A 24,559-nucleotide genomic window follows, 5' to 3' on the forward strand; every position below is an offset into this window, starting at 1 on the left:
GTGAATACACGTTTTTGGTTTCTGAAAACAGGAAACAGTGGAAGACACAACCCATGTAAAGAGGAACTACTAGTATTCCTGAATACTACGTTGTGCAAACAGCAAACCCTTACTATTAGTAATTCCGGTAACAGATGGAAACTTAACAGGAATTTCTAGGAATCTTTTGTGCCAAATTTGGTCAGCAAATTGAATCTTTTAGGATGATTCTAATAGAGTAATTCTTGCAGTTGGTTTACCAAACTTACTTAGTATATTCAAACTAAGATACCAATGAATCTAGTTAAGGTAATCTCCTCAATTTTTTCCACTAAATTATGGGTCACCAGAAAGTAATGTCTATATATTAATCCATCCAATCCTCCACATATCCCCTCCCACATCCCCACCCTCTCCCCAAGAGACTTCCTATTTTGTATTAATCACTTGTAAAAAGCAAATATTTCCTACTTTATTTGATTTGACTACAATTTTAGAATGGAAGCATCATTAAAGTTATCAGATTCAACTCAAACACACGCTGTGTAAAAAGTTAGAACCTTGTTGATACTAGTGACTGAATCCAAATCTAAACTTATTTGTATCTGTTTTTTAGGTCACTTTATACATTGTATTTACATGTAATGACAGGCCTAGAATTTTAACCTTTAGCCATTTGCTAAAAATCGCCAGTGCTGGTAACATTTTTTAGCTAAAGTCAAGTTCCCACTGGCCGTTTCCTGATATACAACCTGTATTGGTCGCTGTATAAGCTTTTGAGAGCAACTCAATAATATTTGCAGATATTAAGCAGTAACACAGAACACAGTAACAGATAAAAGCATGCCAATTCTTTGACTAAGGATTGTTCACCGACTTTATAAACTCCAACACATGTTTCTTTTGATTCAGAAAGGACCAGTCATTTAGTTATCGAGGGTATTTGAGGATAATTTTGACAATGACATTTTCCAGCACTACTTCTTGTATGTAAATTATATCTTGTAACAGTGATGCAACAAAGTTACAAGTGCAATTTCTACTTGATGGGGTGGGTGTTACAATGTAACCACAACCTTATTCATGCTCTAAGCAAATTCCAATAATATGGACCAAACGTGGGTGTTTGAAAGTAAGACAGGTGCCAAATGTGACAAGTTATTGAAAATATAAACCAAGATTAATACAAGTCACATGGTCATTAAACTGCAGATGTTATATATAAAGATCAACCGCTTCATTTTAGTGAATATATATATTTTTTTTGGAGGGGGGGGTTAAGTATTCTCTTTGGGGGGTGAATTATAAAGTGTAATTACTATAAACACCTGGCCATGTTTCCATCTCTCCCAGATGCAAACATACCTGAGCACAAAATATTAAACTGGGCTTACAGACATAGCACAAAATATTATACTGGAGTTACAGACAGAGGTCTTTACCCTTGACAATGGTCTGTTAGTTTTTAAGCGTTGATTCTTAGCCTGTGTGTTTTGTAACGATGTTCTACTGCAATGCATGTATGTGATTATATGTTTCTACGTTAATCATTTTTGAAAAGAGTGATAACCTCCAAAGGTTTAACAAAATAGCTGACATATAAATGTGAAAATGAAAGATTCAAATAATGGAAGAAAAAAGTATCATGAAAATATTATATGAATCTAAGATGATTGATAAATTAGTGAGCTTTTCAACTTACATCATGATCACACAGCCTCCACAGCTCTCCAGACTGGATCTCTTGGAAGGAGGCGATTTATTGAGGATACAGCCACTGATAGCCAGGCAAACGCCAACCACAAACAGACCAGCCAAAAACAGTATGAAACCAAACACGACCGTCATTGCAATATCTCTGTGTGTTGAAAAAGCAAATATCTTTCAATAGAAAAAATAATAAAATAGAATGCTAAATGTGAAAATGTTCTTTATTATATAAATTTATAATAAATATATTGGTGTATTAAATTATTAACTATGCTACTCATTCCTGAACTTATCTCGTACCTATGTCAACTGTTGCACTCGGTGTTGAAGTAACCGACAACTTATGTTAAAGAAAGATTAAAGAAAAAAAGGTTGAAGGTCAAATTCGTGTATCAATGCAAGATGTTCTCAAACAAATTTACAACAGTTTTAAGCCCTGAGCATTTAAACTTGTCACACCCTTGTGTGTAGAATTCAACAATTACTCCCTGGGGGTTCTTCTGTGCACCACATCTACTCTGGGGGCGGGGGCGAGACTTCCAATAGGGTGCAGCCACAACTGCAACTATATTTACAATTTACCTAGCAGGTCCCTTATAATATATCAGGGCACCCATTTATGCACCTGAATGAAGAGAGGCAAGGTAGATTATGTGCCTTGCCCAAGGGACACAGTGTTCTGAATCTGGCCAGGACTCAATCCTCCAATACTTACAACAAGAGGCCATTGCCCGAAGCTTCACATTGTCATAACACTACTCTCAATGTTGACGGAAAGGTAAGGCACATGAAAGCAGAACTCATTACTTAAGTCCAAAATAAATGCAACAGGAAACAAGAAATTAAACCAAACGATTCACAAGTACACAAATTATGGACAGCAAAGTGGACACTATAATTCTATTAAAATATTTCTTCCTCACTTTTAAAAGAAACAAAAACTTCTCAAGTTTGCTTGAAATTTGTGGGACACATACTTACTAAGGAAATTTTGCTTAGCTTAGGAGGAGAGTACAAATCACAAGAGAGGCAAGAATGCCCTCTCTCATGTGCCTTCCATCCTCCAAACCCCCCCCCCCCCCCTCCCCTCTTTCATAACCAATGTTGCTACTACTGAAACAGTGTTACACATGCATTTACTTTGTAATTTTGTATTAAGCCGCAGACTCCTATTTGTAAAAGTTTCGTCTGTATTTTCATATGCAGTGTTTCTGGTTTCATGGTAATGTGACATGGCTGGGCTTTCAAAATATATTGTTTAAACATTTTCTATGAACCTTCCTCTGATTACCTGAATCCATCATACGCAACAACATCAACAAGGATGGGAGTTAAGAAATCTTGAACTTCCTCCGCTTGCGTGTTAAGCTGCCAAAAAAAAAGAAAAAAAAAGATTACAAATAGCAATGAAAAAGTAGTTAAATATAGACTTCTCTCCAAATTTTTCCTGTCATCGAACAATTATGAAACTGTTACTCATATCCGCTTTTTGGGTCCAAGACTATCCCCTTGATGGTTAAAATGCTTATTCTGTCACTGAAAAGACTGACATGGCACAGTGTACAGGGATATCATAGGTGGAAAAATCGTACAAAACAGGCCATAACCACCCTGAAATTAGGACATAAAATGATTTATTTTGAAGGCATTTGTACTGATATGAAAAATATTATTGTTTTCCATAGTTCTAACACTATTACACTATTTTCAAGTAGAAAACTGGTACTTTGAACCATGGAGGTAAAAACAGATGTTTGAACTAAACAATATTCTTTTGTGTTGATAACATTACAGCACTAACACTGCAGCTGTATCAAGTACATTTCATCATCAATACACACCTCAAATTTCCACCTTCCTACCAGTTCATCGGTCTTGAATGCCAATTGAGGCAAGGCAATATTACCTCAATTCCCAAACAACAACAACAACAAAAGCAAAGAACAGACAATGGTAAAATGATTTGTTAAACATGACAATATCTGTTTTCAGTGAGTCGTTTCTATAGGTTACTTTCAAAGGGTAGGTTTAACAATGTCATCAAACCAAATGTGAGAGGTCTCCACAGGCATTCGGTATAAATACAAGCAGGTGGTCTGTAAGGCTACATTTAAACCATTTGCCCTAGAAACCAGGCAAATAGGCAATCTATTGGTTTATTTTTTGTGAGTAAAATTACAAATGAAATTTTAGGGGCACATTTTCAATTACAATTTTTTGCCGTCCCAGTAGATTGAACTTGCCCATTGCCCATCCAGTAAATTGCTTTCATTAGAATATATCTGTGATAAGTGAACTTGGCAAACTGTGACAAAAGTATGGCATCCTGCAATGATTGCAAATAATTGTTGGAACACGCCCTACATTTTTTCCACAAAACTAGCATACCCAGTGATTTGTTGATCAACGATAAAGTTACTATTATACAATTGCATGGAGATTCAAAGATTCAATCTAACCCACCCAGTAAATGAATCTTATTTCTGTCACTGACCAAAGTGTCCATAAATATAAGTAAGCTAAAGATACGTAACTATGATGAGGGAGGGGGGCACGTGGAGGGGACACTGGTGGTACTTACAGCGGAAATTTTTGATTCAACTGGTTCGACCGATGAAGAAATAGTACCTGATACTTTAGATAGGACTTTTGTTAGCTCTGATGAACGACAAGATAAAAGAGAACAGAGATTACGTACTATCAATAAATTCAAAATCCTGAGACTTACTGGGTTTGGATATTTAGCAGAGACAGGCTTACCTGCCTCCTCCCAAAATCTCAGCACTCTTGCTCTACCGTGCCCTAGAGAGGACTTGTAACCTTTCTTACACTGTACATCCTCAGCAATCAGTCAGGGAGAACACTTAAGCACGGTACAGCAAGAGTACTCGAGGAGACAGGTAAGCGAGGGAAGCAAATTAAAATTCACAGTGCACTGCTGGTATTGGAAACATTCATTTCCTTTCCTTCAATTTTTTTAAATTTTTTATTTGAGCCATAACTGTTTGTGGACTGTGTGCAACTGGAATGGAAGGATACCCCCCCCCCCTTGTGTAAAAATTCTTGAACTCCTCTGATATTTTCAAATCATTTTCTCCAAACATTGAAGAAAGATGGGTAACAGTTCTTTTCTTTCTCTTTTTTTCAGAGCATGACACATATTTGTAGAAAGGAAAAATAAGCCCGAAAGAGCAAAATGATTATCGGTTTACGAAAAAACAACGAACGAATTGACAACGATAGATCCACACCACACCCAACCCAAGCTCAAAAAGTCTAAGCACTTTGGCGTGGTAGAATCAGAAAGGAGGGCGCATTGACAAGAGAGGTCCAAACATAGGGGGCACACAGTGTTTAAAGGTTACCAGTTCATTCTAGGCACGGTATAACAAGCGTGCAGAGGTTGTGAGGAGACAGGTAATAAATCCAATACTAACAATTTCAGAAAGGAAACAGTTGCAAGCACAACTTCTTGAATGTAACTCACTTAATGATATACATCATTTCAGAAAGCAATAAAACATAAAACATGGACCATATTCTGCACTTACCATCAGCAAGCTCTGACGTTGTGTCGGCTAACACGGTCGGGATATTCTCAAAGATTTCTGAGCCCTTAAACAGAGGAAAAAACAATTAGAAAACCATGATACACTATTGAATACAGGTAAAGCTATAAACTTAAATAAATGAAACTGACACTAAAACATCAAAGCTACACAAAACAATAAAGATATCTGGTTAATGTCTTCAATTCCGTTAGGCAGGTGACTTTATGACATAGATCAATAATTCCAGATTCAACAGAAATAAGCTTTACCATTAACATAACTATAAACACTAACATCAACACCGCAATAATAACCAACTTAAGATTTTACATCTAAAACTGCTAATTTATAAGATTATTTTGAAGAAAAAGAAGTAACAAGTTTCTTTTTTGGCTATTGAATTAAACTGCAACTAACTCGCTAATTTAGAAACAGCCAAATAAGTGTAACTATACGGTATCTAAATGGGGACCATACCGTATCTAAATGGGGACCATACGGTATCTAAATGGGGACCATACGGTATCTAAATGGGGACCATACGGTATCAAATTGGGACCTCTAAATGGATCCCATATGGTATCTGAACGTGGACCATGGGTTATCTTACTGGGGACCATATGGTATCTAAATGGGGACCATACGGTATCAAACTGGGACCATACGGTATCTAAATGGGGACCATACGGTATCTAAATGGGGACCATACGGTATCTAAATGGGGACCATACGGCGGTATCTAAATGGGGACCATACAGTATCAAATTGGGACCATACGGTATCTAAATGGGGACCATACAATAACTAAATTGGGACCATACAGTATCTAAATGGGGATCATACCATATCAAATTGGGACCTCTAAATAGATCCCATATGGTATCTGAACGTAGACCATACGGTATCTTACTGGGGACCATACAGTATTTAAGTGGGGATGATACGGTACCAAATGGGGACCATATGGTATTTAAAAGGGAATCTTTCAGTGTTTCTGCAGATGGATGTACTTGTATAGGTCCCAAAAGTCTGACTGTTGAAAGAATAGTCCAGGGAATTTTCATATTCATGATAGATAAACCAGAAAAATGCAAACAAAAATTTTACCAATACATTTATCTGATTTACAATTTGAGAGAAGAATGACACTTGAAACATAAGGGGGTGTAGATTTTTTTTCAAGAAGGCATGATCTATTAACCTGTCATTCATAGAAGTATATGCTTTGATGAAGCATTCCATGTTTTTTTGAAAAATAAATATGAAGAATATAAACTCACATTATCTGCAGCAGAGCTTAAATCCAGGTCAACAACATCTCTCAGCGCCATAATAGATGCATCCAAAGCTTCCTGGGGGAATGTGCCTGAAACTGACGGTGACTGCAAAAAGGAAATTTCAGGCATAAATTCAGATTTCAGTTACAAAGCGATTCATTTGACAAAAACGAACAATACACGAAAAAGACACGAGCCATGAACATGGAAACAATCCATGCCACAGACCATCTTTCAGCATTACTACAGTACTTCTACTAAATATATGAAAAGCAGTTTACAGAATGCAATACAAGCATCAGATTAAAGTCTTCCTTTATTTACTCCCTTACTAATGAACAAAAATGTCAAATACTTTTCCCAATCATTCCTCTTTGAAGAAACAGACCGGCAATTTCACAAGATGTTTCAATCTCAGAAGTTGTTGTCTATCTACACAGCAGATCCGAATAAAAACAAAAGAGAAATTAGGTAGACGTTCTTTTTTAAAAGGAAGATGGTAATAATGCTGTGTTACCAAGAGACTGTTTATCATTGGGTTGCCACATCAAGTCAGACTGGTTTTTAAATTGAAGCTCCATCTGATGTGAACCTTTTTCAAATACATACTTTGAGGTTACTAATGTCTGCTTTGGATGTTTTTACTAAAAGAGAGATATTTGAAGATTTCTACTCCTCTTCTATGATCCAATTACTTTGGGTGAAATGATGAGGACAGCAAACAGAAATGAATCAATCATTGGTGAGGGGGAGGGGTAGGGGAGGGGGGGAGGGGGAGGAGGAGGAGGAAGAGGAAGAGGAGGAGGAGGAAGAGGAGGAGGAGGAGGAGGAGGAGGAGGAGGAGGAGGAGGAGGAGGAGGAGGAGGAGGAGGAGGAGGAGGAGGAGGAGGAGGAGGAGGAGGAGGAGGAGGAGGAGGAGGAGGAGGAGGAGGAGGAGGAGGAGGAGGAGGAGGAGGAGGAGGAGGAGGAGGAGGAGGAGGAGGAGGAGGAGGAGGAGGAGGAGGAGGAGGAGGAGGAGGAGGAGGAGGAGGACAGGTACAAATAGGTTACCAAATGCTCTAAGAATTCAACAAAAAAAACCGTTGTAATGATGAGACAGGAAAGTGAGGACTGAAGTAAAATATAATAAAGAAAAGGTATTATTTCAACCTATAACCATGGAAATGCACTGTGAGGTTCCACTTATGGGAATAGACTGGGATAAATTCACTTTACTTGTTAAGGGATAAAAAAACTCAATTGCCATAAATCCAAGCATTTAGACACTGTAACTAGGCTACGCATTTAATTATTCTTTTCCAAGTATATCGATTCTTGGGACACAAACGAAAATGAGATCTATATTTTCATTAATTTTGACAGAAACTGTTCAGATAACACAAGTCAAGTCTCAAGGTTTAGGAATATTCAACAAACCTGCAAACTTCCATTTATCCAACATTTCACTCTTTTCCATAACTCCAATCACCCAAAACTTTGGATAATCCAAACCTCCCACCCCCCCTCCTCCCTCCCCTATCACTTACCAGCGGCATAGCCAGGAATTTGCCAAGGGAGGTACAAACCTGTGGGCAAACTATCAGAGCCATAGATTCTGCATTCAAAACTATATAAGCGTAGCGCCACCATAAGTTGGAGCTACGTGTACAAGAACATTTTGCCTGAAAATGCCTCCCAGATCGCTGTAAATGGCACTTCCCAGGCCCTGTAAGTTGCATCTAAGCTTGAAATTACTAGCGATATCATAAAAACATACAAAAAATTATGCTCAAGGGGGGCGGTCGCCCCCATCCCCCCCCCCTTGGCTACGAGCCTGTCACTCACATTGTGATGAGGTTCAGATGAATACTTACGAGCTGAGTGTCTCTCGGATCCATGTTCATGGAGAGGCCAGAGTAGGCAAAGCCGCTACAGCAATTGCAGGTAACGCATTGTGTATCCAGTCTAGTCAGTATGGAGCTTAAATTAGTATCCAGATCTACGTAGAGGTACTCCAAATCAAACTGGGTACTATTAACGTCCTCCATCGCAGAAAGTGTAGCTGACAGATCTGCCAAAGACACAATGCACGAAACTCAGCTCAATTCAACTCAATCTTGTGCAACTTTGAAAATAATTCAAATCAACTTGACATTACTCAAGTGGTCTCATATGATTTTGATTTTTTTTCAAGAAGATGTTTTTCATTGGAACCCAATTGTCAAGTAATTTTACCAAATCTAACTAAACCAAACTAAAAAAAAAAAAACTTTGTGTACTATGATTAAAAATTACATAACTGCTATTTGGTCTAGATCGAGTGGTCATTAGTCAGCACTTGATTTGAATATGGGGTTAGATATGGCATAAAGAAAGGGTACTTACTATTTGCCAGCGGGTAAACAGCAGCAATAGCAGCTCCTACTGTTGGTCTCAAACCTTCCCTGACAGGTACACCAACTAAATCTCCAACATCTGAATAGAAAAACCAGAAACTTACATTTTAACTTTACACAAAAAAAGAAGAAATATGTTACAAACAAAAATACATCTTTTGAGTACAGTTAAACTACATGCAGAGGTGGGCCACAAGTGTCTCTTTGATGTCATGATTACGTTTACTCAAGTTAAGAGGCTGGCATGTGAAGAAATATCAACCCTTTTATCTTCCAAATGAACATGCACCGAAGAATAACTTGATGGATTGGTAAAGAGCAGATTTGAATGGCAAACAAAGCTCCACTTGGAAAACCACTCTCGGACCACTTTGCGGGTAGGTTGAGAAAGAAAGTCATAGACAGGTAGCCGCCTGTCCCTGAAGGTGTACAGCTCGAAGAAGGTTAATATTTCAATATATAGCCAGAGTTAAGTGAGAGTGCTTACTTTATGAGGAGACAGATAAGCCACGAAGCAAAGCAAACAGGAACGAAATATCCACCCTAATATTTCCCAAAAAGGACAAGAACTTTTTGCTCAGCTATGTTGGGAAACTTGTATTTCGAAATGATGACAACAGTGGTTTAAATTTTTGTCCAGGCTTTTGAAAACATTTTGGATCATAATTCAAATACGACATGAGAGCTAGGTAAGATTTGAAAATAAAAACTATCGGTCAAACTATGCCTGTACTCAGCAGGATGTCATAGGCAAGAAAGACATTGTTCAGAGAACAATGTTTTGATTCAGACGAATGTCCAATGCAAGAATTAATGATACTAATAAGCTGCTATAGCGTTTCATGGCATTAACATTAAATAACCATGTGTGGTCCTCTTCCTAAGAGATGAAATTTAAAAAGGTAAAAATGTAATAGAAAAAAAGAGAAGGGAAAAAATGTTTACAGGCTGCTTCTCTATCCTTCCATACTGCTGCTTCAATCTATCATGTATACATACTGCATACATCTACTGCACACAAACTGTTTATCTACTACAAGAAGATGTTAATTAAAATAAAATAATAATAATAGTGCCATGTTACTGACAACCACACTGACAAAGGTTTTCTTCCTAAGAGGGTTTTTATTAGTTAATTAACAGGACTGCCAATCACATCAATAACATGTCTGTTAATTTCCACCCCACTTATAGTACACAAAAGAAATGGGTTACAGTAGGCCTTCGTTTGCTTGCTCACCAAAGCACTGTTGAGCCCACTGTAATGTACGATTGATTGTGTGCTTTGAAAAGAGTAATACATTTTGCATTATTCGCAACAGAATGCAAACTTTCGGGTGTACAGTATGTACAGCGTGGCAGATGGTTACCACGCAAATGGAACCAGATATTTAATACAAGTATTACCGAAACATATACTGTACTATTTACTGACAATTGTCATACATGTAAGTCTCAAGTTATTTTGGGTTTTGGCATCAGGAAACGCTTTGTTTTCGGTTATTTTTGAAATGCTTCAATTCAAGAGGGAAGAAAAAATATCAAAATCAATTGAAGAAAGCCTCTTGAATAAACTACAGAGCTATAACGCTGATATTGACTGACCCATCACCATGGCAACTGTGCAATGTGTATATATAGTTACCAGAGGTAAACATACAATAGTGTAATTATTAGTAGGAGTAGTAGAGTTTATATTAAAACAATGTGAAAATAGATATGCACTTGGAGGTCAGTCCAGACATCGTAAAATGGATTCTTTCTTAAAATGATGAGTTCACGATCATATGGCCTGCAAATCATATCAGTTTTGCAAAGACTTCATGTTGTCAAAAGAGGAAAAGAAAAATAAAGAGATGGAAGGGAAAAACTGTGTATACTTTATACAAGCAAGAACTTCAAAGGTTCGATGGCATTGCTATTTCTGATGCTACAGGGAAACAAGCTCCATTGCACTCTATTACACTAAAACTAGAGCACCAATGGTGCAGAAGCTCATACCTTTTCGAGCTCAAAAATGTAGGGCCCACAAAACTTTATGGCCCACCAAATTTCAGGCCATTTTTCAGATTCCACCAATTTTGGGCCCATGAGGCCAAACAATTTAGGTTCAAAGACAAATTTATACCCCTAGTTCAAAACGGCGATAACCCCCCCCCCCCCTCCGTTAGCAGAATCCTGGCCACACCACTGGCTATAATTCCTATTTTCCCCACTCTCTCAAACAATACCACTGACCTACCCTATTAAACTTTCTCCCCTCTACCTGAGCAGAAATAACTTCACAAGCACTCCTTCCCAAAATTTTGGCTGGCTGCCTACATACTGTACCTCAGGCTCAAAGACTTTTAAGAATCGGCAAGTGCTGATTGGCTATAGGGCTCTCATGCTTACAGTTCAACAGTTAATAACAACTCCCAATCCTGCTTTAATTCCACCAACAGTCTCTGCAGAGCTTAACCACAAATGTAAACAAACACTGCAGAGACTGGTAGATAAATTAAAGGAGCTTAGGGAAAATGTGAAGGCTCAGATTTTTTTAAACAATGGGGATTAATTGTAATTAATTAACTTTTGACCCAAAATTTTTAGGCATCACCTTATTCATACACAATCCAACAATCATCAGTTCAACTTTGAATATGATCCATCGAAATCTTGAGGAGATTGAGATATTTGAAAATATTACAAAGAATGACCCCCGATGACCCCCTAAATGACATTTGACCTCAATTTTCCGAACACCACTCTTAACCCTCATCCCGAGGAACGTTGTGACCAAGTTTCATTATAACTGGCCATACACTGTATGAACAGAAGCAATTTGAAAATATAGGGATGCGGCCCGGGCCACAAAAGACCCCTAGTTGATCTTTGATCTCAAATTCATGAACACCCTGAAGATAAAACTTCCATAGTACTATCGTGACAAACCCTCAACATTGTACCAAGGAATCTGTAGGAGAAGAAGCATTTTGCGTATTTCCACAAAATGGCCCATTACGGCCCACAGGTGACCTTTGACCCCAAATTTCGGACCATCTCTGATGGCCCTATACCCAATGGTCCTTGTGTCCAAGTTTCATGAAATTCCATTAAACACTGTGCGAGTGGGAGCGGTTTTACCAATTGTTGACGGATAGAGTGATAGAGTGATAGAATGATAGAGTGATAGACGCCGCACTGTAACAATAGCTCACACCAGCATGCTGGTATGAGCTAAAAACTATGTTCGCTGTATGCCCAAAGAAATGGATGGAAATTAGGAAAGATGATTGTTTTAAGTTATGTAGATATTGCAAAGGCCATAAAGGTTGCAGAAACTAACATCTATATGGGAAGTTATCCAAACAAAAGCACTGGCAATTTAATAGGCTAGTAGAAAGGTGTTCATGTAATGTAATCCTCTGTTCAACAGGGAAGTCAATACAAAATAGCACTAACAACAACTTGGTGTGTGAGTATATATCATCTAGCGATCAAATTTTGGATGTATTGCACTTTCATTACCAAGGTAGCTGACCAAGTCGAGACTGGTACGAGGGGACCGCGGTAATTTGAATCTGAACGTTCCAAATTGAATACTACAGTACACATAACTGTTTTGATTGTAATCATGAACAACAATGACTAGTTGCTATGACTGATTGGACATGTTCATCATAAAAAGTTACATTCTGTTAATAAAAAAAAATCTTATTTTGTAAAAATTTAATTTGTTACCGTTCAAATCATTTGAAACCTGCTTGACGGTCCATGGTAACTGTTTATCGATCAAGAAATTGATCTCCTGTTAAAAAGAAAGGATATGAAATGTATCACCACAATTTTCAAAAGTTATAGCTCAAAACAAAATAGGTTAAGGTTAAGGTGGTAACACTTGGTAAAGCGCACATTACTGTTAAAACACTCAATGGCACTGAACAACAATACAATTATAAAAACGATTTCTTAAATAAATGAGTCTTCAAAGCAACTTTAAAAGTTCTGATGGTCTTCGAATTTCTTGTGTCGACGGGGAGAGCATTCCAAAGTCTGGGGCCAGCGACGCTGAAAGAGCGGCCTGCGAAACATTTGCGGCGTGTGAAAGGAACCTTGAGAAGGATGCCCTTTGACGAGCGTGTTGAATGACCAGGTGTCTTAATTTCCAGCAACTCGGACAGGTAAGGTTGTATATACAGAAAGAATAATGGAATACATCATTTGGCATCTAAGCCCCCCTGAGATAAGCAAAAATTTCACCACATCCCCTTATACCAAAAGGGCAATCCTCCCACATTGCATTGATGTCCCCCCCCCTCCCCAACATCACACAACTGGTGTTTTTGTGATGCAAACTGAACGAAACAGTCCACAGGAGAGAAAGAACACAAAGAAAGGGAACCAACAGGATAGCCTACTTGCTGATATCAGGAAAAAGATCAGGAGAGTCTTCTCCAGCTTTACACTGGTGTGGACATGAACATTTCCAAAAATGACCCCTCGATGGGATTCGATGTTCGTAATCAAGAAAAGTAAAGGCTTAGTTGAAACACTTACAAGTGGACTTTCATAAGCGGTAGATTTCCAAGGAAGTATAGAGGCCAGGTCATGCCGTGGTGATACGAGGCAGTGTTAAAAGTTATATTTTAATTGGTAGAAATTTTCAAAGAGATTTTGAGAATTAAGGTATCTTACTATGATATCAGTAATAGGCAGGTACGTATATTCACTCGATAGGTGGATCAGCGAGAAAAACAAGTACTTTAAATGACCTATGCTTAATGCCTATTTTTGGCTATTTTAGACACAATTGTTGTTTTTCGCCTTCATGTAAAGAAGCATAAATCAAAGTAGGCTTACAGATGGTGTGAAAATTAGGCGGGTTGAAGGCGATATTAAGCAATTGAGATAATTTCTTTTGTTAGATGTGGATAGTGCTCGGGAAGAGTAGACGGAAGGGTTGGGGTTGAGGATGTTAAACTTGCTCCTCTTCTAGCTCCACAGCTAAACAGTCATGGTATGGAAATTTGCATGTGTCATGACTGGTCAAGCACCTCAACAACCATGTGGTCAAGGGGTAGGATACAGTATGCCAGCTCCACCCGGTTTATCTAGATGCTCAATAGCACACCTGATAAAGGTGACAAATTTAGTGTGTACAAGTAAGTCTATGGAACGATACTTTCAAACTTTCAGTGACCTCAGTCTAATATTACTGTAAGTTATGTGTTCTATCAGCTGAGTTACTAGACCTTATTTTAAGGCGTTCACCATATGTAATGATGTAACCATTTCCTGGTTCAGGTTCCTGTACCAGACATGTACTGTAAGGCAAAGTTTCTCTCCTTCATTCTGATTTCTTCATCACTTCCTGGTCAGTTTAATTAATTCCATCGTTGATTTACGTCACTGTACCGTCTGTGAATATGATACCTGACGCAAACACATTGGAATGATGCCATATTTTGCTCCCTTGCTAAGATTCGCAAAGCACAATCATTCAAATACTATTCTAATACCCAATCTGTCATCTTATAGCCTGGGTGATTGAGACTCTTATGATTACATAGCAAGTCCCTATAAAGTTAACGAAAAATCTTATTCTGCTTGGCAGCTATATAGGGTAATGGTTCAAATGTCAACACCACTGGTCAGAGACTTGAGCAAGTCTAAATATACAGCCAATAAACATGTGTTAATCTTGTTGAATACTGTTTGTTTTCTTTACGGCAATGTTGATTTCCTCCATAGGTGTAATAGAACCGCCCAATGTTGACATTAATGTATTAAATGTTTCGATATGACCTACCATTGGTATTTGCTTATTTTTATTAACAGCAGTTTACATTAACCTTGACGGTATGAAATGATAAACCTCGTAGTGGAAGTATGACATTGATCAATAGCTTAGCACAATTAAAGACATTCCTATGTAGTATACTGTATGTAGCTGATATGAATTTAAAACCATATTTTCTTAATAGAACCCAGAGCCTTTTCTTAGCTTATAGACAATATGTTGATCACCAGTATAGCCCTATGATATTTCAGGTAAAGATGAACAGTGGGGTTGAACTAAAAAAGCTGCTACATTTTTATAATGACTGGGCAGTTAGTTCGCTGCATGGAAAAACATCACTGAAAGCATTGCTTTTTAGGAAATTTTGAATTCATTTTGAATTACTTTTCAAGTATACTAAATAATTTCCTTCCCTTTAGAATTTAACAATGCATGACAATACTGCGCTTATTAAATCAAAACCAAACAGTGACCTCAGGATGTAAACAATGAGGAAATGACGTGACTGTACCTCGCTGTACGTAACACAGTAATTAAAGTGGTAGTCCAGTCTCAATAGACGTTGCCATACTTCTTTTAAATAAACAAGCCAACATATTACAAATGATTACTCTGGCCTTGATCTGGCAAAATAATGCAGATATGCAGGGGGTTACAAAAAATGTGGAATCGATGTACATATATATTGTATATATATATATATATATATATATATATATATATATATATATATATATATATATGTTAACATATATTCCGCTCTGTCCAATGGACATAGAGCACTCTGCGCCAAGATAGACGCCAACCTACTCTGTATATATATATATATATATATATATATATATTTATATATATTTATATATATATATATATATATATATATATATATATATATATTTAAATTTATGCATGTGCTCTCCCACACACGCACACACAACAGTATAATCTAGATCTGGTCAATAGGCTTAAGTGTGTATTCTTGACAATTAACCATGAAACCCAGTTTGATGGATAATTTTAATATCGATTATTCTTCATTCTTGCTACACCATTAAGGAATATGTATTAAAAAGGAGATCAATATTTCTCATGAAGGAGTTTTGATGATCTTATCTTTGAATATAGAGCTTGGAAAAACCGAAATAGCACGGACACCGCATAATGAAACAATGGGACCGTAACCAAGCAAGTTTCTGAACTTAACCAAGAAGCTGACACAAAGTATGGAATCAGCAATTAATCACAAGATAGTGATCATTTGGTGGAGAAAAGCTTGGCCTGAAATAGGAGGATATGTTAGTGGTTAATCAATCAATTCTACTTATAACTTTGAAAAATACACCTCAGAATGTTTGAGAAATTAGTAACACTAATCAAAAACTGATAGAGAGCACATAATGCTTTACTGTATATGAGCTTTTATTAATCAAAGTTCAGTTTGAACATTTTATCTTATTTTTTTTATAAAACTTGATACTACTATAACTAGAAAAATCCAGGGACAACATATTGGTACAGCATAATAGATTGTCTTAATATAAAAAATTGTTTAAGATTATAAAGTACTTAAAGATTCAAAACAAACTTGAAATTATCTAATTTGTTATAATTATGTGTTTAATTTGAAAACTATAGTACCGTGGGTGGCGATGAATCTTTCAAATATCCAAAACAAACCTATTCAATAATTACAACTTTATTATGCCTTCCTTCACTTGGTTCTTTTGTAGGAAATTTCTAGGAAAATGTCAATAGTTTTGTCAATCGCAAAATTATTTTGAGTAATATTGATGGGTTTTGTGAAAGCACTGCCCAAATTCAAAAATAAAGCTTAAGATTTCAAAAATTTTGATTAATACATGTGACATGCATTTCAATTTTTCTTTTTACTTTTGGTGGGGGGGTCACAGAAATAATTCAAGAATTAAAATAACAATTAATGATCAACGTGCCAAACTGTTTCTCAGTTTGATTTCTTCCACGATATCGACCAATCCTTTTTTTCTTTGAAAATGCAACCTTTTCAGACAACTATATATCAAATTAGTTCCAACTTTCCTAAAGAAACAATCCCAAGGTGTCTAGACGAAACACAATTTTTTTCAAGACGCTACAGTACTTGAAAAAAATCACTCATTTTGAATTACCTTTCAAAACATTTTGCTCTGCATTAACCTATTTTGTATTTACATTATAGAGCCATGTCAAACAGTGAAAGAAGACAAAAATGAAGTAAAGATTCTTATATCCATAGTTAAAGTGCATTAAACCTACCTCCACTGTGTTATTAACGTAGGTCAGCATATCATCTATGTTATTGTTGATAGTATCTGGTAGGTCGGACACCTGTGATGAAGTATAGCCACTCACAGCCAGAGCAGTGACGGCACCAAAACTAGCAGATGAAAAAAATATATTTAAATTTAAAATTTAATTTAAAATCCATGCAAGTGTTCAAAGTGCGGACGGCAGCGATTCATGAACCAAATTTTGTTCGGCCACTAAAAAAGTTTTGAAAGAAACAAGAAATTGCCTCTACATTTGTAGAAGAGGGGAACAATTTCTAAAACATTAATATCTTCAAAGGTTGCAAAGTTTACCGTCAGTTTACAACTAAAGCATCCATAATCTTATAATAAAAAATTCTCAAACTAGGGAGGTAAACCACTTCCCTAATCCCAAGCATCTGCCACTGGAGACTGGCCAAACTTTTTGGAGGGTCCCCAAAAAGTTAGGAAGAAAACAAAAATTGTGATATGTTGTATAAAAACAAGGCGAAAGATGTTGAGAACAGCTGACATCAAAAGTTGCAAAATATAACAGCATTTTGTAAGTAAGCACCCTTAATCATTTAAAAAAAAAATCTCAATAGGGAGGGGAATATCTTTTCTCCCTGTAGACCCTGCCCAACATCAGCTGGAGGGTTGCCAAGAGATAAGTCTGGAAATTGGGATCACCAAGCAAACAATTTTTAATACAAGGGAATTCAGGGTTGTTTGATTTAAATCACCTTGATTAAAATCACTGATTTAAATCGCGATTTAAATCAGATGATTTTTTTCAAAAAAATCACTGATTTAAATCACTTTTACTACTTTTCCATTTTTTATGTGAATAGTTGCTTGAAATCATTGCAAATCACCAATTCTATATTAGAGTACACACAATAATTTATTGTAAGACATTCAGGCTACCCCCCTCATTATTTCCAGTCTCTGTGGTACCAGAATTACTAGGCCTAGATTACTTGAACCAGACATACTGTACACTGTAGTTCGTTCACACACTAAATTTCCATACTCATTACGCTGGAATTTGTAGCTAAACCCTACAAAATCAGGAATGTAGTTTGCTATATTTTGATGCCATGAAAGTTGTATGCATGCATATGATATATTGAGTGATGTATTGCATGGTTGGTTTTGTTGCGGCACAACTCAGTGGTGATAGACAGGAGGTGACCATTCCTTTCATTGTATCCAGTTGTATCCCCATGAGCAGGCGTTGAAGTACTTGCACCACCTTCATCTTCCTTCCCTGAGCACTTGTTGTAGTGAATTTTCATCCTCTTCACAAGACCTTGCAATTCATGCCCACAGTTGTTACACTTCGCACGGCACCCAGTCATGGTATTGGATGGTATTTTCTTGAAATGATGCCAAATGGCATCCTGTTTCCTACCAGACATACTGTATTTAGGTGTGTTCTAGCTGAGATATGCTAAGACTAAGGCTTGGCAATGTTCTGCTATGTCCATGTGATTATGATATAGTGCAATGAGCTCACTGGATGACTAGTGGTCACTATGTGATCTGTGTACAATTATGGAGGTACCTCCATCCATGGCACAATCAATAGGCCCAGTGGACAAGGTGTCTTAGGCATGAGTCATGACACTTCAATTCATAAGTCAAGTGCTCAAACAACACCCCAGAATACAATAGGTGTTAGTGTAATCTCCAATTATCACTAGTAGAGTGGACCAGAATGTATTTCCTGTGTATATTGATGGATAAACTATGAAGTGTTAGGCCCACAGTGCTTGCACAAACAAGCTCCCCAAGTGAATGACTGGAATTGGTATTCTTAGACTTGCAGTAGCCTTAGGTCATGTGTGTTCAATGGGAAATTGATTGAGGCCCAGGGCCCAGGTTTAATTAGCCTGCAAAATATTCTGAATATATTATAGGCCTATAAGGCTTATATATTAAAACTAGACATCAGCTGGCGTTAAACCGCCAACGTATATCCCCACATCATAGCAATCACAGTGTGTTTAAAAGCCAAATGGGAGAATATCAGGAACTATATGAGATCACCACCAACTTTTGGTACCACCATACGTTGCTCTCATTTGTTTTGTTCAAATTGGATGAATTAAATGGCCACTGCAGTGGGTCACATGTGGTCAAATTGAAAGTGATCAACACCATAATATCCCCAATGTGGGGATATAATGATCTGGGTGGATATGGGTGCATATATGTGATAATGTAGGCAACAATGGGGTCCAACTGAAATGTGGTTTTAAAAAAATCAAAAAAATCCGATTTAAATCAAAAAAATCTGATTTAAATCAAAAAAATCCGATTTTTTTGATTTTTTTAAAAAAATCAAAAAAATCAACAACCCTGCAAGGGATTATTAAAAGATTGCCCCCCGCCCAAAAAAAAAAAAAAAAATGGCAGTGCTCTTAATGCAAACGTTTACTGTGTTTATTTGCTAAAACAAGATTTTGATCAGACTTGACAACTACAGGTATTTTATTTCTACTCAATTATTCACAATGTACCCTAAGAAATTTGGTTTTGGTGAAATATTCCTCACCCAGTATGGTGCAAGTAACTTAGCCACAATCACAACAACGACATTTACTCATATTGCTGGGGGTTGGGGGAAAGAAAAGATTAATGTAATTTGCATATGACATTAATATACTTAATGTTTGTAGCATTTTCAGTGGTTACTGGATAGGGGTGCATTTAGGAATCTTATTCTCACCAGTTGCTTTCAAGTTTTAAGGTCATAGTTTCAATACATAAGTCTAGTAAGGTACAGTATAATGATAGGATGTCATGTCTTCTCTAAGGAAATTGAAACATTAAGGTGCGGTCAAAATGTTACAATATTTGAATCGTAAATAGAGTAGCAATTTTCAAATACAATGATCAATTGTTCAATTAATATATATTAACAATTTGCGCCAAATGTGAAATTCCTAAATAGAATGTAAAGCCAGCCACTAAACTATTGTGCGACAAAATGATTATTTAGGAAATAGCATCTATTTTCACAATTTACAACACATTGGATTACTAAATAATAAATCTCATCAGTTCAACATTTTGCAAAAAAAAGAGATGAATTATCCTCACTAGATGCTCACACCAGAAATTTATGTATTATCATTTTAAACAATTTGTAGCAAAATGAAAAATTAATCTCATGAGAGTATTTGAAATTTTTTCAACATTTTGCAACAAGAGATAAAATGAAATTCAGCAAAATTACAGAGAAAGGTCTTCAAATCTTTACTTAACACGTTGAGATCTCTTCATCACTTCACAGTTTCTAAATTTGTAAAAAGTCTGGGAAAAAAGTCACTTTACTTGCCACAAAGATCTGTTCTTCTATTACAGAAAAGTACTAGAAAGAGAACACTTAATTTTACAAAGATGGGAAACAATCAACACCATTTTAAGGCAGTTATATTCGAGAAATCTGGTTTTACTAAGCTTCTTTCTGTATAGTTACCATAAGTCTATGTGATAAAATATCTTTCAATCCAAAATGAAAGAAAAACAAAATTCACTGGATGGAAAATCTATGTTGAAAATTACAACTAGCCACAGCTGGGATAAAATGTCTTCACAGGGGGAATTCCCTTGTGTTCCCGAGATGGCACTGACTAGTATCCATAAACAGGCAGAATGACCTTAAAAATTAGATCTAAATCCTTTCCAACGGTTCTCTAAAAAACAATCTTTAAAACTCATTATGCTTAAAACAATCTCAAAGATCCCTGTTCTTTTCTTTCTTTCTTTGTCTTGCTTTGAAATCAACTCTTCTTGCCAAGAATAACAACAACAAGATCACATCAACTGAAACTGAAACTGGCCATATCTATTTTAAAAGCAACATTTATACATTTTCTGAAAAAACAATTTCAGCATTTATAGTGATGGCTCTTTAACCACCAAGATCTCTGCTTTTATTAAGATCCTACTTTCCATGAGCTGATGAAATAATCAAGCAAGGTTAGTGGAAGGATTAAATATCTTCAGACTAGGTGCAATTATTCCTTGGTGTTTACACAATGGCCACTCACTAGTACCATCAAACTTTTTAGATGCCTTAAATACAAAGTGAGCACAGCACTTCATTCCCAAGATTTCTAAGAGGTTTTCTCTGATAGAAAGCACACTTCCCTAGTGCATGCAAACTTTATTACAAAAAAGTAACAGAGATTAAGTTTGTAATTCAAGCAGTGAACACATAAGAGATCATCTCTATAAATTACCTTCATGTGAAGAAAGATTGCAAAATGCTTTCAAAAGGTTCTAAGCTACCACAATCCTCCAGAAACTGTCTTTTTAACTTTGAAAACCAAATGACATTTTTCTTTGATTAACATGCTTTGTGGTGGATGGTAAAATGCTTAAAAGTGACCATATTTATCTGGACTTTCTGGAGTAAATATTGATGACCTCATCCACACAGTCAGTATGACTTGGTCACTTCCTGACAAACACTACGCATGTACACCAATAATCTATTAAATGACCAGTCGGAAACCCCAAGAATCATACCACAGTGAGTTTCACTTGTAAGGAACTGCTTAAAATTACTTGGTAAACAAACACACTAGTGGCCTACTTTAGTAGACACACCCTCCAGCATCCTAGGTTACCTCTATCTGGTAAACAGGAAAAGCTTATATTCACGTTCAATGTAACATTATATCGAAAAACCACTGTTCGCTGGGCAATATGCATGGGTAACTGCCAATGAAGAGAGTACTCACTGATGGTGCTGATCTAACTACTAACAGAATCATTTTTTTCACAATTTTATAGGTCAAGAGTACCTAACTGTATTAAATATTAATTGATAAGAATTTCGTCAAGGTGCTTTCAACAAGGTTCTCACCCTCCAGATTATATACTCCTGAAGTGCTAAACCCTTATAATATGTATGTCAGGTTACCTAGAGTGAATGCTCATGATTTTAGTGGAGAGTGAAGTTAAACAAAGAAAAATACTTTGAGGTTGAGAGTAAAATATTGCGTACATTTGAACACCAATTTATGAAACTTTTTGGGTGGAGGGCTCAAGTGTTAAAATGTTACCAATTCAGTAGTCCAGGCAACTGGGAAAATGGCACATTTGTTTGGAGACAGGTAAGAGAGGACTTAATTGGTAGATTTCTGAAGGAAGAGGTTTTAGTGACCAGAGGGGGGTCAGCATGGGTGCATTGCGTAAATGTTGCCAATTATTACGAGCTACTGAGCTAGTTCAGAATGGGTATGTGTCTAGTGGGTACATGCATAAGTAAGGAATGAGGTAAATATGTAGGAAATGCTACACTCACATAAGGCAGAACAACATCAGTAGTAATATGCCTGTGTAGACGCAGCGCAACTTTTCAAAATTTGAGGAATTCGTCTGCTCCATCTTTCCTCCACAGTTATCGCACAACAGACGACAACAGCAGAAGAAGATAAGGAAGAGGAAGAAGATGATGGCGAACAACAGACCGAGAAAAAACAGAACGACGAAACCGGTTATGTTGCCCTGCACCTGAAATAGAAATAAAGATAGATCATGGAATGAAACATTCACGGGATTTACAGTTTACAGATAGACCCATCGCAAAGGTTGGACAGTGTTAAAAATTGTTACCTGTTCACTGACATGGTATTGGGGATAGTGCTAACTGTCTGAGGAGACAGGTACGGTATAAATGAGGAATATATGGAACATTAATTGGAGATTAATTATGTGTTTTGCATTTGAGAGCCATACTAGAGGTTTACAAATTGTGTCTGCTCATACAGTACAGCTAACACCAGTGTGTGTTGAAAGTTTATTCCAAAGAGGCTAGCTATCAGCTCAAGAATGTTGTACTGTATGTGCCCGTAGCAGGGCAAATGATATTTAGGTTTACCAACAAAGTTCTTACCAGTCCTTCCTTCGCTGCAAAGTATATGAGCTCTATCTATTTTTGTAAGAGTTGTGCAGTGATGAATTTGCGAACGCAATCTTGTTATTTCGACTGTACATATTGAGTCTTTGAAAATATAAATACAGTATGTTCATTACCACCCATGATCTAGGTAATGTATGCCCATTGGTACGATAGCAATATAATTGGATAAGTTATTCGAGACTCTCTCAAGAGCTGCTATGTACAGCTGAATGTTGCTGTGAGCTGATATAAACATGTGCAGATCCTTAGCCTCTGGGCTGCAGCCCTCCTGACCAAATCAGGTCTGTATCAGCCCATTTGGTAAGGCTCATATTCAGTGACTAGATCAATGTTAAATGTAGGTTGGAAATAGGTTACTACTTGAAAATTGAGTGTTCTTGGAAAGGTTAAAAATATTGATTTAAGCAGTCAAAATGGTATAACACTTACCTTTGAAAATAAAGACTGAATGTCAATGTCTATGGTTCCACTGATAACATCTATTATCACATCTGCAGAGAAAAAGATTAGACATATAGATGAAAATATGCAATGTGTTTTGATACAACCAGAACTATCAATTTGTGTGGCGTATTTATTGTCCCTATACAGGTTATTGACCAGTGCTGTGTGGCCGAGTGGATAAAAGGCAGTGGCACTTGAAGCAATGAGGCTTAGCAATCGCGAGGTTTGTGGTTCGATCCCCGGCCGGGTCATAGTAAAGTGTGTTTTTTCGTACCAGAGCAGTCTACGGTTTCCCCATCTGAAATGACTTTCTTTGAAAACATTCCAAACAAAAGTTGTAAATCGTAAGCCCTTGTGTCATAAAGTGGAGAGCTTGATCTTAGCAATTAAGTAGATTTTTGTTTTAAGCACTTTTTTAGCAAACTTGTGTAAAAACAATTGTGAAATTTGATGCTCGCAGGCACCTCAACCCAGAAAGCGATCACTAATAGCAACCCACTGACCTGTTTTTCAACTGCCACAAGTTTTCGACATAGTTTTATCCATACAGATGGTTTGAAATATTGCCTAGATACTCCTCATTCTTAACATGACAACAATTTTTAATATATTAACATCTCCTCCACTAAGCGGTGGGAGATGGATCAAATGACCTTCAATGTATCACTAAGCCAACTGTATCTCAGACATTTCTATCTCTATAATTGGCTACATGTAGTAATAATAATATGTATACATACAGCAGCTTGTTTAATAACGACAAAACTCTCTTACATCACAAATTGCGATCCATACTAGCAGTGAATTGAGGCACAGCACCCACACAGAATGTACAGTGTAAAGTACTGTACATTAAAGTATCCTCAGTTACAATGATCATAATACAATGAATACAGATCAGGACAAATTTTCAACCTGAAAGTATGTACAGTACTGTAACATATTCAGGTGTCACATAGAGGAATAAACCAAAAAAAAATTACCAAACAAATGTTGCTAAATTTACTATTGCAGTCAGTACATCACAAGGTATTTAAAGTCATTACTTCAGCAGCCTGCAAAATGTCTAATCTGCCAACATGTATTAAAAAAATACAAATGAAAGGGATATTCGGTTTGGAAGACAGTGTGACATCTACTGTATATGGGAAAAGAAATATATTCCACACTGTGACGTAAAACCCTGTTTTACGTCCCGTAAAACTCCAGTTTTGGTTGATTGAATGGGATTAT

At 36.7% G+C, this 24,559-nt stretch overlaps 1 protein-coding gene across 6 annotated transcripts in view; it reads right to left on the reverse strand.

The window, feature by feature from the left end:
- The window catches only part of LOC139967695 (prominin-1-A-like), a 57,204-nt gene that overhangs the window by 22,092 nt on the left and 10,553 nt on the right, over positions 1-24,559 (reverse strand). For all 6 annotated transcript variants that reach the window (XR_011793081.1, XM_071971707.1, XM_071971708.1 and 3 more), the window contains exons 3-13: positions 23,312-23,373; positions 22,265-22,473; positions 16,949-17,069; positions 12,616-12,682; positions 8,882-8,971; positions 8,371-8,567; positions 6,521-6,622; positions 5,241-5,304; positions 4,271-4,347; positions 2,981-3,057; positions 1,682-1,837 (exon numbers count right to left, since the gene is read on the reverse strand). Coding sequence is in view for 5 of the 6 variants with exons in the window: in XM_071971707.1 (XP_071827808.1) it covers positions 1,682-1,837; positions 2,981-3,057; positions 4,271-4,347; positions 5,241-5,304; positions 6,521-6,622; positions 8,371-8,567; positions 8,882-8,971; positions 12,616-12,682; positions 16,949-17,069; positions 22,265-22,473; positions 23,312-23,373 (1,222 nt within the window). In the remaining variant the exon portion in view is untranslated. The remainder of the gene's footprint in view (positions 1-1,681; positions 1,838-2,980; positions 3,058-4,270; positions 4,348-5,240; positions 5,305-6,520; positions 6,623-8,370; positions 8,568-8,881; positions 8,972-12,615; positions 12,683-16,948; positions 17,070-22,264; positions 22,474-23,311; positions 23,374-24,559) is intronic.

This window comes from Apostichopus japonicus, chromosome 5 (assembly GCF_037975245.1).
Source record: "Apostichopus japonicus isolate 1M-3 chromosome 5, ASM3797524v1, whole genome shotgun sequence".
In the NCBI taxonomy this organism is placed as follows: Eukaryota; Metazoa; Echinodermata; class Holothuroidea; order Aspidochirotida; family Stichopodidae; genus Apostichopus; species Apostichopus japonicus.